The 18,077-nt window shown below is 38.5% G+C and overlaps 1 protein-coding gene across 5 annotated transcripts in view; it reads right to left on the bottom strand.

Annotated features, from left to right (window-relative positions):
* TNRC6A (trinucleotide repeat containing adaptor 6A) overlaps positions 1-18,077 on the bottom strand; it is a 105,867-nt gene that overhangs the window by 57,150 nt on the left and 30,640 nt on the right. For all 5 annotated transcript variants that reach the window (XM_045994016.1, XM_045994015.1, XM_045994019.1 and 2 more), the window contains one exon: positions 14,989-15,010. In XM_045994016.1, coding sequence (XP_045849972.1) covers positions 14,989-15,010 — 22 coding nt within the window. The remainder of the gene's footprint in view (positions 1-14,988; positions 15,011-18,077) is intronic.

Raw genomic sequence — 18,077 nt, 5'->3', positions numbered from 1 at the left:
AGATAGCATTCTTTTTTGTGATGCTCTTTGGGCCTAAAATGCCTTGATGCCTTTCTTGCAAATCTTTCTATCCAGCTTTCCCAGGAAACAACTAATCACCACCCACCCCCATCCTAGGTTCTGCTAATCTTAAAAAGCATTTTATGACAAGCAATTTCCCCTCCCCTATTCCCATAAAACCCTTCTTAATGCATCCCTTCCACTACACCTGCTTACTTTAAGTGCTGGCTTTTCCTTTCTCCTTCTCTTTATCACTGGCATTCCCAGCACCAAATACAGCAAACGGCCAAGAACTGCTAGCTGAATGAACAACTGAAGAACTATCAGCATATGGCAGGGTGAAACATTGTGCAACACTGACATTTAAGAAGTGGAATAATTAAGAACCAGTAGAGAAGAGAGAGAAAAATCAAGAGAAGTAGAAAGAATAGGGAAGATGATGGTAGCTGGTTAGTATGTTGCTGAATAACTCAGTGGTTATAGGTCTCTGCTCAGAGAAAAAAAAAAAAAAAATCCAGAGCCAGCATCCGGAGAACAAGTTCAGTCAATATAGTTGTTAATCTGGGAAGATACCCTTATCAGCCATAACATCATACATATTGTCCATAACACCAGATAAGTATTTTGAAGGAATTTCATTCAGTCAGTACAAAATACGCATAGGCACTATAATTTTTTTATGTTACATTTTTTGCCATGCTGTGACCCAAATGGTCTTTCACAATTTAAAGTTGATGGGCAAAACTTGCATAGGCCCAGAAATAAACAATTAAAAAAAATTTTTAGAATAGAGAAATTACTTGTGCAAAGAATTTAAACCAACATTTTCCTAAATCATGCTCCAAATCAAGACTTCCCACTTTGCAAAACAATAGAAGAACCAATATTACAATTAAATTATTAACTTTTGCTACCTTCATGTATTTGGTGTTTCTTATGTATAAACATTTTATCATTCTGTAAACCTGAAGCTGTTAAAAAAAAAATAGTCTATTCATCATGGGGTGGAGGTGAGCCCCACAGCAACTGTCTTATGTTAAGGTAAAAAAATCAAGATTAGATAGACAATTTAATATCTCAAGTCCTAAATATACCAAATTCTTAATTTGTAAATTTTTTTACTTACTTCCTGTTGTTATTAAAATATTAATATTTACTTCTTTTAGTCTTTAATATAACATTTAAAATGCCATTTAAATAAATTTATCTCAGAAAACAGTAAATGAGTGAACTCTATTATCTAAAAGTTTAATAGAAACAACAGTTTAAATATAAAGTAGCCATTAACATCCTGAATTACACTACTTAATACCTCAAGCCTTTCCTTTTTTTATATCTTTCCACCAGAGTCTGTAACTTAGCTTTGTGTAGGAGTTTTCATATTGGCTACATTGCAAATCTCCTAGAAATACTGGCTTATCAATATCAGTATACCATACAAAATTGCAAATCTCCTAGAAATACTGGCTTATCAGTATCAGTATAGCAAAAAAAAAAAAAAATACCATTTTAAGACATGATTTCATTTTAAGAGAATGAAACATTAAACTGCCCTCCAAAAAAATAAAAACCATATACAGATTTGTGTTTAAATTCTTAAAAGAAATGAAATAGTTGAAATTACCAGTTTAAAATGATACTCAATATGCATCTATGAATACACTTTTTAAGTGCTTTTTAAGACTGCCTTAGGCAAACTTTAAATTTACCTAAAGTAACTATTTTTAATCTCAGTATGTATACAGGAAAAACAAAACCATCATGTTAAGCTCTTTGAAGGCAAATGTTGAGTACCTGTGAAAGCTCCTCAGTTGGAAAATGTTACTCTCACACAAAAGCAAAAGTACAGGATTTTCCTAAGTATTTTGTTTTTTTTAAGATTTTATTTATTTCACAGAGAGAGACACAGCAAGAGAGGGGATACAAGCAGGGGGAGTGGGAGAGGGAGAAGCAGGCTTCCTGCTGAGCAGGGAGCCCGCTGAGGGGCTAGATCCGAGGACCCTGGGATCAAGACCTGAGCCAAAGGCAGATGCTTAACAACGAAGCCACCCAGGTGCCCCAGTATTTTTTATTTTTACTAAGAGAAAATTTCCTACCTTCTCAAACAAATATGAGTAGGTGTAATCAACAAGATAAAAATGTACTAAAGCGGGCGCCTGGGTGGCTCAGTGGGTTAAGCTGCTGCCTTCGGCTCGGGTCATGATCTCAGGGTCCTGGGATCGAGTCCCGCATCAGGCTCTCTGCTCGGCAGGGAGCCTCCCCCCCCCCCCCCCCCGCCTGCCTCTCTGCCTACTTGTGATCTCTCTCTCGCTGTCAAATAAATAAACAAATAAAATCTTAAAAAAAAAAAATGTACTAAAGCAATTTAGTAACAAGCCAGAGTTTCCAGAAAATAAAAGGCAACATTTCTAGCTGTCAATAAGTAGGTTAAACTCCAAATGCTTGCTTGGTACTTCAGAAAATCCTTACCATTGTTCAAATGGCATTTTAAAAAAATAAAAGTCATCTATAAACATTCTTTAAAATCTTCATCACAGAGAATGATTTTATGCTCTTAAAAGTCACAATATAATCTGGAAGAAAAGCTAATATCCTACAAACTAGTATATTTAAATTGTAACTGCATTTCAGGCAACACCACATATAAGATTTGTCATTCTTCCCTACAGTTAAGGTTTCCAGTAAGTAATTATAATCTCCTTAAGCCTAAACTCTCAAATCGATCATTCTAGCTGTCCTGCTCAAACAATAAGGTAGTTTTCAATAGTCTTCACTTTAAAGAATCTGCTTCATGATCAGAGTTAGAGCAAACAAGTATGGGTGAAATCAATTCTTCCAGCCTTCCTGATTAATAGCAGCCGAGTCACACCAGGACAGTTTCAAAAAGCACAAACCTGATGAAAACTTCAAGCAGATTAGAAAATTCTCTATACCAAGAAATTCCAAAGAAGGGGGCTTCCAACTTCTGTTGCTTTCCAACTCCACAGCTTTCCGCAGAAAATGGAGGAAAGGTACAATGTCACTTTACTGCTATGGAAGTACTGCTCGCCAACTTCCCCTGTATATGAGGCCCAATAACTCAAATTCCATCGCCTTGTATTTTAAGAGGGACGGGAGGGGAAAGAGGAAGCCAGAATAATGGTTAAACAATGCGAAAACCATTGTATTCAATTAAAATTGAGCCTACAAATCAAATTTATTTAAAACTCGGCCAAACATTGTACTACTATAAAAATCCTCTTCTTACTCATTAATAAGCATCCTGGATGATTTATAATATAATTCCCCTTTATGATATAAATTCCCTGTCCTATACTAACTTCAGTTCGTTCTGGGATGCTGAAGGGCACTGAAGGGCACAGAAGGGGTAAGTCTGGCTTTTAAGTTGATACACATAGAGACAATGCTAGAATTTTCATTGTGGACAAACAGCTGCAGTTTTAAGTGCCACTAGTCAACCTGGAAAATACTCAAATGCCTGTCAATCCATTAACTTCTGCTAATCCTTAGCAAGTTGAACTAAATGGCTATTTGATAATGTGAAATACAACACTTAAAAGCTAATATATTATTTCATAATAAATAAATAAATATATAAATATGCATAAATATATAAGGAAATAAGTAAAATTTCATAATATGAAATATAACACACCATATTTATACTTTAAATAGGTACCAAAAAATCTTAATATTTTGGTTTAAAAGTTCCTAAAGCAAGGAAAAAGAACACATACCAAGGTATCATAAACGACTGATTCAAAATTAAATACTGAACTTATAAACTAAGTATTACACTGAATTCATTTAATATTGTTTTTTAATTTTTTTTTTCAATTCATTTAATTTTAATTCACTTCACAAATCATCCAGAAATGGGAAGCATACCTTTTCCTGGGTCTTAGGGAAGCATCTACCTCCAGTCCCTCAGGGAACTCAATCTTCCTACTCAAACATTCCCACTTGAAATTACTAACACAAAGAGACACACAGCTGATTTACCTCGATATAATCTTCTACTCTCCAGCAAAATGCCTGAGCAATCTCTTCTAAAGTACAGACCTTCTCTAATGGCTGGAGGATATCCACACAATATTCACAGCATGGCATTTCCAAGATGTGTAGTTAATCTACCCATCAAATCTTGTCCAAATATGTGAGACTCAGAACATTACGATGATAAAAGATACAGTTTTTAAGCAGAGGTACATGCTTTAAAAGAAAATAAGTCAGACTACCCTGCCGTCTCTTTCAGAACTTACCATCTTAGAGGTGATACTTAAATTTAATTATAACTGTTATGGGGATATTTGTTAAGAAAAAAAAAGATTATTTAGCCTCACAGATTTACTAATTCAGAATCTGTATTTCTTCAAACAAGGGTCATATGTGGTTGTCACATCTAAGTAAATTTGGAAAACTGTTCTGACAGATACTGCTGCTACATGTAGAGAGCTTTGGACTTCCATTAGTGACTTTAAAAAAAGACCATAAAAGTTATGCAATAAAGGAAATGTCCTAAGTCACTGAAGATAATAAATTAGTTAGGAAATACAGGACAGTTAATTTTTTTTTTAATTAGAAAAAATATAAAGTTCAGGGCGCCTGGGTGGCTCAGTTGGTTAAGCGTCCAACTCTTGATTTAGGCTCAGTTCACGATCTCAGGGTCATGAGATCAATCCTCAGTCAGGTGGAGTCTCTCTCTGCCCCACTCTGTTCCTCCCCACTTGTGTGCTCTCTCTTTCTTAAAAAAAAAAAAAAAAATAAAGTTCAGATAAATCAAACAGTTAATAAAAAGTTTTTAGAAAACATGGGCAAAAATTTTTCTAAATCTGGGTAAATGATAGGTTTTCCCAGCATAACTCAGTCAAGTAATCAGTGAGTAAAAAATTGTTAAGTTTGACCAAAATAAAATTAATACAGTATTGTTTATTTTTGCAAGGGTGTGTGTGTGTGTGTGTGTGTGTGTGTTTATTCCAAACTAAAAGGCAAACTAGAAAAATATCTGTCCTTTAGAACAAATTAAAGGGATCCACTCTCTCTCCTCTCCCACCGTCTACCCCAATTTTCCCTAAACGAAGGAAAAGAGGTACTGTTTTGGGATAAAGCCCTTAAAGCTAATTCAGGCAAACATTCCACAGAGTCACAAGAGTTTAGGGTCAGAGTTTTTTGCAGAGTCTACTATTGGGCAAAATTTAGATATTTCTGTCTGATACCTCAACTTCAGAACAACTTTAAACATATGATATAATCCATAATTTTGGAAATATTTGCATCATATATATGAGACAGAATGCTAATAAGTTTATTATACAAAAAGCTCATGTAGGTGCGCCTGGGTGGCTCAGTGAGTTAAGCCTCTGCCTTCGGCTCAGGTCATGATCCCAGGGTCCTGGGATGGAGCCCCATACTGGGCTTTCTGCTTGGCAGGGAGCCTGCTTCCCCCCACCCCTCTCTGCCTGCCTCTCTGCCTACTTGTGATCTCTCTCTGTCAAATAAATGAATAAAATATTTTAAAAGGAAAAAAAAAAGCTCATGTAAACTGGTAACAAAAGCTCTAAGGCCCAGGAAATAAATGGGTTAAGAACAAGAACAGGAAATTCATAAAATGAAAAAGGCACAAGTAATTAAACATATGATATTCCATTTTACCAATAAATATAGATCAAAGCAATAAAATACCAATTTGGGCCTGCCAAATTTATAAAGATAATATACCCCATTCACATGCTGCAAGACCTATTCCTCACACTATGGCAGATGCTGCACTGTGATTCACCCATGCTGGGCTGGGCTCTACTTTAATGAGAGGAAAAACCAAATCATCTGGGAGAAGAGGAACTCTGAAGTGACTGGGGACACTGCTGGTACGTCCAGTTGAGAGGCTGAAAGGTTGCTAGGATACTGTACAACCACAAGGTTGGGAATTCAAATTCACTAAGTATCAGCTAGATGCCAGGCGCTCTAGCCTCATGATTCTATAAATTTTAAAGTATTATTTCCATTTTACAGATGAGGCAGTTAAGGCTTAGAAGAAGGCTGCCCATGATCAAATATCTAGTAAATGGCAGAGCTGAAGTTTAAAACCAAATTAGGCCCCCAAACCAATGTTCCTCCTAGTATAAATTAAGTTTTCCCTTACTTATAAGAGCAAAATCAAACTCTCCAAAAATAGGGAAGTCACTAATTATAGCGTAGTCACTCTGAAAGCTGCAAATCAAAACTTTCTATAATAAGATGTCTATACTCAGCATTTACTAGTCTCCAGTTCTGAGATTTATGTTCTATATTATTTCATTCCCACAACATCAAGTAGCCTGAATTATCTCCTTTCCACAGCATCGAACTGAGGCATGGAGGTTAAAGAACTTGCCCAAGGTCACAGAAACAAGAACTGTAAAGGCACTGTTCAAATCCAATGCTATCTGACTCAGAAGCCTGGACTTCTAACACTATGCTGTGTTTATGCTAGAATTCCATGATTATCATCTTCAGTAGAAGATTCAATACTTTCTGCTTCAGGCCAAATGCTTTCTTTCCAGCTGCTTTTATCCAGTACATTTTCAATGAGGCTGTAGCAGCGAGAGCACTCAGAACTGTTCTGAAGCACAGATACTACTCTTACTAGAACTGAAGAATATAAAAGTGCAAAGCAAAATATATACTGCATTATTTCCTAGTCTGGAGTTTTCTCTTACCTGGTTATAGCTGATAAAGCTATTCTTGCTAATCTCTCCTGACTTCTCCAAAATTTAAACCAGAAGACTCCTGATTTGTTTTTTTGAAGGTGTATTTGTTCCTCAGTAGATTTTTTAAAAAATTTTTTTAAAGATTTTATTTATTTATTTGACAGAGAGCTCACAAGTAGGTAGAGTGGCAGGCAGAGGGAAAGGGAGAAGCAGGCTCCCTGCTGAGCAGGGAGCCCAGCATGGGCTCAATGCCACGGCCTGGGATCATTGCTGGAGCTGAAGGCAGACACTTAACTGACTGAACCACTTCAGATACCCGATTTGTTTTCTTTGAAACTGAAGACCTAACTGCTACCACGGCAGAATCTCAGGGCTTAGGACACAACCTTAGGATACTTCCACAAGTCTCCAACAACTATGGGGTCAATCGTCCCTGAATCTACTTTCCAACAATAGTTTGCTTTGCTGACTGCACCGATGTCTGCTTTTCTCCTATTTTCCCAACTCTGCCCCACCAGAGCTGCATCAAAAACATGAAGTTACAAAATCTTTCATTGTTATTTATTTCAATAATTTGTTGGTATTTAGAAGCAAACACAACTACATATGCTAGAAATAAAATGGTCCTGATCTTACAAGCATAAAGGAGTCCTTAGCATCCTTCACTGCCTCACTGAGTATATAAATTTAGATTTATATATAAATCTATACAAATTGTTTCCCTTTCTCAATAGAGGGAAAGGAAAAATAGTGACTTTGATATACTTAAACCTCTAGTATTTCCCTTGGAAGCAGAAGGCCATTTCTCCCCCTACTGTTAGTGCTGAGCTACAAAGAGAGTTACAAAGCTCAAAGACACCTTCCATGGGAAGAAAGATGTTTGCCATTAGTAAATTCTTCATCAGCAAGAAACTCTGCTTCTCCTTCGAAGAGGTCAGCACACATTTGCTCTCACAATTTCTCATAAAGTGAACGTACTATGATGGCACATTTGGAATCAGAACCTAGTATTACTTAATACCTGCCCGTAACACAGAAGTCATGATTCTATTCTATATTATGGAGAAAAACACTGCCTCGAAGGCCCAGTTCTAACAGAACTTCCCTACCTGTGTGACAGAGTCACAGGTGTGCTGTGAGGCGGAGAGTCTCAGAAGCTGATGGTCAGCCTCAGCCACAGTAGCCCCTTCTGTTTCCCTAACAGCCTCGAAAAAGGCCGGTTCCTACGTGAGCCACTATGTGAATGGTGTCAGGCAACACACTCCCAGTCACATCTATTTAGGCCTCAAGTTTCTCCTCTGAAAATTTATGTAGCAAAGGAATTCTTTGCCAAGCTACCAAAATCCCTGAATTTCATTATTACAGGATTGTGACCGAGAGACTTAAGACTTTTATGAAGTAAAAAGCTGAGACCACAGGTAAATATATTTACCGCTACTAAAGTAAAACGAAAAGAAAAAAAAAAAGCACAGTTGGGACAAGGACTTAGGGAGTTGGTTTCGTTCATGCACAACAGTGCATGAAACAGAGTTGGCACACAATAAGTATTTCATGAATGTTAAACAAACAAACAAAAAACAAGGACACTTTATGGATCCCAACTTCTTAAGAATGGATTGCCTGATAATTATTTTTATTTGTCTTTGTTTCCCAAGATGACCTCATGAGACTGCACAACATAGCTGATACTGGCAGTGACGCTGAAAACGGAAGACTGCTTACTTACTAATAAGAAGGGAACAAACTAAACACTTTCCTCCTTTGATTCAAACAGTCATTTCAATCCCATCCCCACAGTTAAAACTGTGTTCTCAGCCTTTCCCAGCTTTCTCAGTCAATAAGCTTACTGAAGGTAGGGGCCTCACATTTACCCATGCTCCTCAGAAGGTCCTTCTTCCCTCCTTCTGAAGAATGCACGAAATGGAGGCAATGTAGGTTTTTTGTCAGTCTCTTTACATCTCCCTGAAAGAGGCGGAGCAAGGCATTTCAAACTTAATTAGTTTTGCTCCAAAAAGGGACAGGTTCTAACTGTGTAGAGGTCTGATGCCTGGAAGAAGCTTTTAGAAAATCACCTTGCTTGGTCCTCAAAACTAGTATTCTTTTTCATCAACAAAGATAAAGCAAACAGTTTCAGAGTTTTCTCTAATGATTCCTGAAAAGCCAACCACTTTACACATTGCAGTTGTCAGATGCTCCCTGATTCACAAAATTATGCTGGTGATACAACTTTTTATTTCTTTGTGCTCGGGGAAATACCATAAAACTTGTTAAAAGATCTTTCTGAATCTTTTTAAAACATGCATTGTTTTAGTTCACTAACTGAGTATTATTAAAGCACTAGCGCAGCCTTCCTACTTTGTTTCCCATGTAAATACAGGCTGTTTTCAAGGAGAAAGTAGCAGTAGACTCCCCCTAGAGTTAGTCATCAAATCCTGGCTCAGACACTCACCAGCTGCATAACCAAAAGGCAAATGATTTTTCTTAGCCTCAATTTCACTTCTAAACGTGATACCATCTCCTTTCATAGGGCTGATGAAGGGATTAAATGCAGACTTATATTGTTCTAGTATACACTGATGAAGGCCTACTGCCATATTAGTTTTTAAATATCCTACACTTCACGAAGCCTCTGAGTTCCCAGTCTGCTGCCCTGGCCCTTCTACTAAGTCCCACACATTTCCCAAAATCCAAGAGCTAAAAGATTACTCTTAGCATATGAAACTTTTAGGACCCTGCTCCAGTACATGTTCTGAACCACTGGTAACCATTCATTATTAGTGATTAAATATTTAGAATATTCCCCTTGGTTAGATTAAGTATATATAAAAGCAGTGCCTGATACACAGTAGATGCTCAAAGTTAGTCATCAGGATGTCTCCAATATGATTTCACATGCCCTGACTTAACAGCTTTTGATCACTCCCCAGGAGCAATGGAGCTAAGCAATAAAATCATGTTTGACTGGGGCGCCTGGGTGGCTCAGTGGTTTAAGCCTCTGCCTTCGGCTCAGGTCATGATCTCAGGGTCCTGGGATCGAGCCCCGCATCGGGCTCTCTGCTCAGTGGGGAGCCTGTTTCTCCCTCTCTCTGCCTGCCTCTCTGCCTACTTGTGACCTCTCTCTCTGTCAAATAAATAAATAAAATATTAAAAAAAAAAATCATGTTTGACTTAAAAACAAATTGTGGGGACCTGGGTGGTGCAGTCAGCTGGGGGTCTGACTCTTGATTTCAGCTCAGGTCATGATCTCAGGGTCATGGTATGGAGACCCGTGTCTGGCTCCACACTCAGCGCAGAGTCTGCTTGGGATTCTCTCTCCCTCTCCCTCTGCCCTCTCCCGATGGTTGTTGTTCTCTCTCTCAAATAAATAAAATAAATCTTTGAAAAAAATTGTAAGGCTAGAACTGAGAAAGAATTGAAAAGAAAAGAACTGAGCAAGAATAATGGCTTCCAAATGTGGCAAGGAACAAAAATGTGTTTTAAATGCTGACTCAATTTTCATTAAGAATGTTTAATTAGTCCAGGAGTGCCTGGGTGGTTCATTGGGTTAAAGCCTCTGCCTTCGGCTCAGGTCATGATCCCAGGGTCCTGGGATCGAGCCCCACATCGGGCTCTATGCTCCGCAGGGAGCCTGCTTCCTCCTCTCTCTCTGCCTGCCTCTCTGCCTACTTGTGATCTCTGTCTGTCAAATAAATAAATAAAATCTTAAAAAAAAAAAATAAAGAATTTTTAATTAGTCCAGAAAGAGAATAGCAGCAATAAGCTATGCTTCCCCATGGGATTACCAGAAAACAAAAAAAAAATATTTATCCACTATTCTCCATTCCTGTTTCCATCTCAGCCTCCTTCCACCTGTCCTCAGAGCTCTGGGGTTTGTTATTCTGTGGGATATAACCTGCTTATAAAATCACCTGAAGAAAGCACTAGCATGAGAAAGAGGAAGGGGGGGAAGGGGAGGAGAGTGAAATGGTGGATAAGAGAGAAAGAGAGAGAGAGAGAGAGGTGTTAGCTGTTAAGAATTAATAGCACTTATTCTTTTGCAAGGAATGTATAATGAGCATGCTTCCAAAACAAGTCAGTGTCAGAGATGAAAAGCAGTTTTTGAAAAATTACTTTTCTTCTTTTTTTTTTTTTTAAAGATTTTATTTATTTATTTCACGGAGACACACAGAGAGAGAAAACACAAGCAGGGGGAGTGGGAGAGTTAGCAGGCTTCCCACTGAGCAGGGAGCCCTATCTGGGGCTCAATCCCAGGACCCTGGGATCATGACCTGAGCCGAAGGCAGATGCTTAATGACTGAGTCACCCAGGTGCCCCGAAAAATTACTTTTCTTAATCAAGTTCCCAAAGGCATTCTGAAGAGAGAATATTAACTCCTTCTCTTCCTTTACATTATGTAAGGCCACAGGACATCTTAAAATGTATCCATCTATTCCTATACCTCACCATAAATTTTTCAGCATTTCACTCTCCTGCTGTTTCAAGGAGATATTCATACATATTTTAAAGCATTTCAAATATTCAAACATACAAATATGCATGCTCCTTAACAGTTTTTCAAAGTTCAAGTCACAAGGTAAGAATAAAACTTTCAAGAACTGCATTCTGTCTCGCATTATGCTAGTCCACATTTTCATTAGATGAGTTATGAATCCACTGTACCAGGAAATAAACATCGCCTTGTCTCCATGTACGAAAATTGGTCAAGAATTTAATTTATGAGGGGCACCTGGGTGGCTCAGTGGGTTGAGCCTCTGCCTTCAGCTCAGGCCATGATCCCAGGGTCCTGGGATCGGGCCCCGCATCGGGCTCTCTGCTCAGCGGGGAGCCTGCTTCCCCCTCTCTCTCTGCCTGCCTCTCTGCCTACTTGCGATCTCTGTCAAATAAATAAATAAAATCTTAAAAAAAAAAAATTTAATTTATGATACTTTACAAGACCCCAACTTTTACACAAACTGTCTTACCACTGGGCGGAAGCAACATTAGTGTTATTTAACCAGAAATGGCAGTAGCCTTAGAAAGAACAGCTCATTTAGGCAGAATTCATAGAGGGTGCTGCAGCCTAACTAGTCACGCTCAGTCTGAACACTAAGATGGGGACTCCTGACAAATCACAAAGACTCTAATAAAAATTCAAAATTCGGTTCCCCAGTCACGGCAGCCCCGTTTCTTTCAAGTACTTGACAGCCAGAAGTTACCGGACCGGGGCCTGATACAGACTGTACTACAGAAGGACAAAAAGTGATGTGGACCATAAAAACTGCAAGAGAAACTGCAATTCTTGGTTATGCAGAATCTCCTGATTTGTAAATGCTGCCAATGGGAAACATAAAGGGTAACCAACACACTGTGTGGAGACCAGAGGGGACTGAGGAGACAGGACAACTAGATGCATCCGTGTATCTGGTGCTGGATTTTAGGTATGAGTTAACGGAAGACAGAGTGAAATCTCAATAAAGTCTGGAGTTCCATTAATACCAATATCAGTTTCTTAGTTTTGACAAAAGTGCCACAGAAATGCAAGATGTCAATCATGGGAAAACTGAGTGAGGTGGATGTGGGAAAACTCCCTACTACCTTTTCAACTTTGCTCTAAGTCACAAATTATTCCAAAACCAAACATTCAGTAAACCTAATGTCCCACAAATTTCTGGTTTGTAATCTCTAATCACCATGAACCCCAAATCAGGATAACACAGACATTATACACGGCACAAAAATAAATACATTTTCATACACCAGAATAATGTGGCCAATCACGGAACTGCCATTGAAAAAAGGGTGGAGTAAAACAGCTGTCAAAGCAACAACACATTTTGAAGTGACTTTCATACACTTAAGTAACCTAACATTCTCAGAACTCCATAAAGTTTAAAATCAAGAAGATTCAAATACATTCATATTTTATGTACGGATGTAAAGGATGATTTACAGTTGGAAAGGATATAAACAGCAGGCATTCAAAGATCATGCTGGAAAAACAAACACCTATGGGCCAGTCAAAACTCTAAGATGGACTGTAATCAAGTGGCCCAAATTTAAGACACATCATAACATCCTAAGAAATCGGGAAGGGAGAATCCATGGCCATTGGAGTGATCCATCAGAAGATGAGCTCTGTGAGGTCTGGAAAGCCTAAAAGGCCTCCTTGGCTAAGAAAAAAAGACAGAAACAGGAATGAACATGAAAGAGATGAGAATGCTCTGTAAAGTATAAAGGAGTGAGGGACAACAGGCTGGTTAGATCACAGGAGGTCAGATTAAAGAGGGCCTTGAAAACCAAGCAGAGGAGTTTGGAGCAAAGGGACAACTTAGCATCCCTATAGAGGGGAGTGGTATGTGAAAACTGAGCTTGAAGAAGATGAATTTGGTCATGTTCCAACAAATTAATTTGGCAATGTTGCCCCCTACATCATTCCACACCCCTATAACTTTCTTACACGTCCAGATTCAAAGCCACATTTTGAACTCTGATTCCCCCTCTGATCTCACCAGTTGCAATCCTGTGAATTCTAGACCTCCTACATCTTCCATCCATCTCCTACCCCTGCTGCCAAGACCTCAGTTCAAATCGTCTTTACCCTCTCTACTCCCCCATTTCCCTCTCTGGTGCTGCACTCTGTTGGTGAACGCTAGACAGTACTGACCAAGAGAAGCTCCTAGAGCATAGCTTATGCCTGTGACCTTTGCTGGCTCACCACTCTCTTTTTCTACAACTCAAACTGGTAGTTTATTTATTTTGATTCCAGTATAGTTCACGCACAGTGTTACATGAGTTTCAAGTGTATAATATAGTGATTCACCAATTTCATACATCACCCAGGCTGGCTCCCCTCTCTCTAACCAGTATGAAGCCCAACGATTTCCCCCCTACCTCCAGGCCTACATTCTCCCCAACATCTCCACACTTATTCTCTGAATATTCCCTCTTCTTGTCCACCTGCTTCCTCTGCCCAGAGAGTGCCTTTCTTCTCTTCGCTCCATCTTTCAGCCAACACTTTCATGCACGGTGTCTGACAGCTTTTAAAAAAAGAACAAAAAACCAACCCATGTCACTCTTCTTAAACTCTTCAGTGGCTTCTAACTGCCTATAACATAGAAGTCCAAGTTCCTTAGTACACAGAGCATATAAGGCCTTCTCTTGACCTAATCCCTACTTATCTCTTCAGAAAAACCCTTCTACCCCATCCATTCATTGCTGGATATTTAAAGCTCTAGGGCTAACCACTGCAAATATCACATTATTTGTCTCTGTACCTTAAGTCATGCTGATTGATCCCTCTGCCATTTCATCTCTTCTTGGATTGGCTGTTTCATCTTTTAAGATTCATAATCTCAAGGAGATTTTCCTTAACCCCCTGTGTCAAATAAGCTACTCATTACTCCTCTGTGTTCCAGGACAACAACGGCATTTCTACCTGAAGCAAATCATATTATACTATACTGTGTTTAGGTGTTTCCCTCTACTGCCACTTTCTCCGGTAAAATATAAGTTAAGACTGTTCTTGTTCACTCTTAAACATTTGCAGCTAATAAATGTTACTTTAGCAAATGCTGATCTCAAATAAAATCAGGCAGTACTGAGCTGCATTTCTCAACCAAATGCAGAGGTCATACTTCTGATATAGCTACACATGAAAATTCAGGATCTTCATGACTAACAAGTTTAGCATCTGAGAGCCCTACACCTTTCATTACCAGGTAGTCAACTCTTGGGAGGGTGAAGAATTCCTGATTCAGGATCTGAGAGGAATGATGTTCCTGTTTCCTTAGCAGCCTGCAGGCTCATGCTCGACAGGTACTGGATGCTGCTCAGCCTGGCAAAATGACCATCAGGTTAGCAATCTACTATTCTCAGGAATTAAATATAGAGTGGGTATCACGGTCTGCCTCCAGAAAGGAGTGGGGGACAACTGTATACAGAGACCAAGGAATAAAGTAAGGGATGAGGTAATAGTCCCAGAGATAACCCCAGATAATAAGACTTTTTTACACAGAAGACTGAAAGGAAGGTACATGTGCTCAAAGACTCAAATCAAGGGAGTATGTCAAGAAGTGGTGCCCATCCTAGCAGACAGTGTAAGGAAGGTCTCAAGGCGGCGTATTTTGAAAGCAGTAATATAGTAAACCATTAACCCCAAGAGATGATTCCAAGGTGTGTCACTGAAGAAGTCTGTCCCCACCCCTCTGTTCTTTCATGCTCTTGGCTCTCCCAATCCTGGAGGTAAATAAAAATGCATATCAACAACCTTGCTTTAATGAAAAAAAAAAAAAAAAGATAAAAATAGCTTTAAACAACGTACCTTTGATTTTTTGTTCAGTGGCCTAAAATAAAAACAAACAAACAAAAAACAATGTAAATATGAAACTGAAAGAAATGGATTGTTATGATAAAATGTTAATATATTACTATTATATAAGACATATACACTTTTATTAAATAAGGAATTTGTCATTTAGGTGAACTGCATAGGAAAAGATATGCAAAGAAAGCATGCTTTTCCCACAGATGTGCCCCATTGTCCCTGATACAATGTTTATTAATAAAGAATGCTTGAAATGCTTCTTTAGATACAGATCAGAGAAGACATCATTGAATGACAGTAAATAATAAAAAAAAGGCACTGCACATTTCTCATTATTTAATTTTTAAATGTATTTCCTGTAACTGTCACCTTTAACATTCAATGAGTTTTTGCGTATTGAGTTTTGCGTAAGTTTAAATGGTTTCAAAAACTCTTATTTCAAATGATAAAAAAATAAATTAAGTTTTTTGGAAGAAAAGCTGACTATAACCACTTGGCCAAATCAGTAATAAATTTAACTCCCAGAGGTTAGGCTGCTCTTTCAGTTAAACGTAGTTAACTTTTAAGTATTTTTGAGTGGGAAAAAATTTCAGACATATCTGTCACTTCTGACACAACTGAGAATTCATTAAAATTACTGTGTTCAGAAGCTAAACTGCCACCAACCCTGCTTTGCCATACTTGCCCCACTGTCCACTGTCTCTGACATAATAAGAGCAGAGCTGCCTCAAGGTACCTCACTCAAACTTCAAGGGCCCCAAAAAGAAAGAACAGATTACAGACAGAGGCCACAAGCAAAAATCAACTTTTTAGTTAAGGCCAATTGCATGGGAGTCCTAAAAATAAAAGATACAGGGACAGGCAGGGAGGTGAGGAAAGACTGAATAATTCGTAGCCAATAACCAGGAACTGTTCCTAAATAAAGATTTAACTTTCCTTAAGTGCAATAGGGCACAATAATTTTTCTTACTCATATTAAATTATTGTTACTAAAAATAGTATTTATTGAATTTGATCATTACAGAACTAGATGGTAAAGGACTCTATGGCAATTACCCTAATCCTCAAGCCATACCAAACAATCTTTCCCTAGTGAGCCAGAGTCAGTCCAGACAGTGAGCAACTTTACCAAGTTTTAGAGCACTAGTGTTATGCTAAATAATGGAGGCCCATCTTTTACTTCATATGGATCAAAAATTAAAAAAACAAAAACAAAAACAAAAAAACTGATGGAAGGACAATGGCAAAAGACCAGTTAACTAGCTAGAACACTTATTTTATTTCTGGAGAAATTGTTTTTAAAATCTGATGGTAGATAATTAGTTTTATTAGAAGGACCTTGGTGTATGAATACATTAAGAGAGGTACCATGGCAAACAATAAAATACATAATTTTCTGAAGCCAAAACATTATAGTACAAAAATTATTTTACATGCTGAAAATCTTTTTTTTTTTTTTTTTAACTATCCTAGTCTCTTCCACAGTTTACTGCAAACGGAAACTAAGTTATAATACACAGAAGCCTTGATCACAGTATCCCCAAGATAGACAGTGTTGCTTTCACTGGCCTTAACATAAAGGATAGGTAGTCTCCAACTCCTCCAGAAAACTCCAAAACAAGTCCACATTGCTTCAGAACAATAGTCTACCTCATTCAGTACTCTGTCATCCACCGAGAATGGCACAGAGAAGACATCTAAAGGTGTCTGCCCATCAGAATACTGACTAATATACTGAAGGAATGTAACAGAACCCAAGAGCTCCTAACAGATTAAGAGGAAACAGAACTCAGCAAGTGCCACTTCTTTAAGGCTTTGTGGGTTGGTCCAGGGACCTAGCATATTACTCTAACTCTTCAAAAGATAATTTTCCTAACAGGATCAGTGATTTTATGAGTGTCTGTCTGTCTACACTGTTCAAAATGGCAGCCCTGTCCACCTGTCCACATGTGGCTACTGACCCCTGAAGTAAACCGAGTCCAAACTGCTTTGTGTAAAATAGCAGTTTTGTCCTTTTTGTTACTTAAAAGGTAAACTATCATTAATAATATTTGATACTGATTACATGTTAGAATAGTAATGTTTTGGATATATTTGCTTACATAAAATATGTTAAAACTAAGTTCAAATTTCCTTTTTACTTTTACATGACCTTGTCATTCAAACCCTCTGGGTCTCAGTTTCCCAGTTCCTCAAATGGGGGTTTTGGGAGACGACTGTACTACTTATCATTCAGGGTTATTATGGGGCTCAAGTACAACACAGAAAGATTTTTTCTTTATAGTATTATTCAAATGTGAGATTATCACTGTAGACCCTCTTGTGTAACAGAATTAAAGGATTCTGTCAAATCTATAACAATTATTTCCATATTGAGTATCTTTATCTTTAAAACAAAAACAAAAAACAGAGGCGCCTGGGTGGCTCAGTCGGTGGAGCATTCACCTCTTGATTTCGGGGTCATGAGTCTGAGCCCCATGTTGGGCACAGAGCCTACTTACTACCAAAAAGGAAAGAAAAAAAAGAAAAAAAAAGCCTGAGCTGTGATTCCACAAGCAACTACTGCAACTGCTTCACTTCATGAAGCAAACTATCACACAAGTGGCAAACACACAATATGCCACCTTTTCTGTCAGGCTCCGTACCACATACCCCTAAGCTCCCTACATGTACCTGAGTGGCTAAGAGCTCAGTGTCTGAAGCCAGACTCTGAATCCTGGCTCCACCATTTAACACCTGATGTGACCTTGATTAAAATTAACTTCTCTACACCAAAGTTTCCTCATCTGCAGGACAGAACAAAAACACCTACCCTAGAGCTGTTGTGAGCCTAGAAGGATCTAAATCATGAAGAGCTGGGGGGAGAGGGGCCCTTAAGGACCCGCCGGGCACGCAAGAAGCATGCAAGAGGTCTTAGCCGCTGCGGCTGTCACCAGCCACAGTGGCCAGTACCCTGGCTCGGTCCTTTCACCCTGGGAATTGGCCCAACTCAAACACACTCCAGGTTCCCAAGTCCAGTTTTTTTTTTCTCTTTTCCTAATCATCTACTATATCTTCACAGTGCCAGGTATTACAAACTAACATCA

This window comes from Meles meles, chromosome 21 (genome assembly GCF_922984935.1).
Source record: "Meles meles chromosome 21, mMelMel3.1 paternal haplotype, whole genome shotgun sequence".
Taxonomy (NCBI): Eukaryota; Metazoa; Chordata; class Mammalia; order Carnivora; family Mustelidae; genus Meles; species Meles meles.
This window is presented reverse-complemented; position numbering and strand designations above follow the sequence as displayed.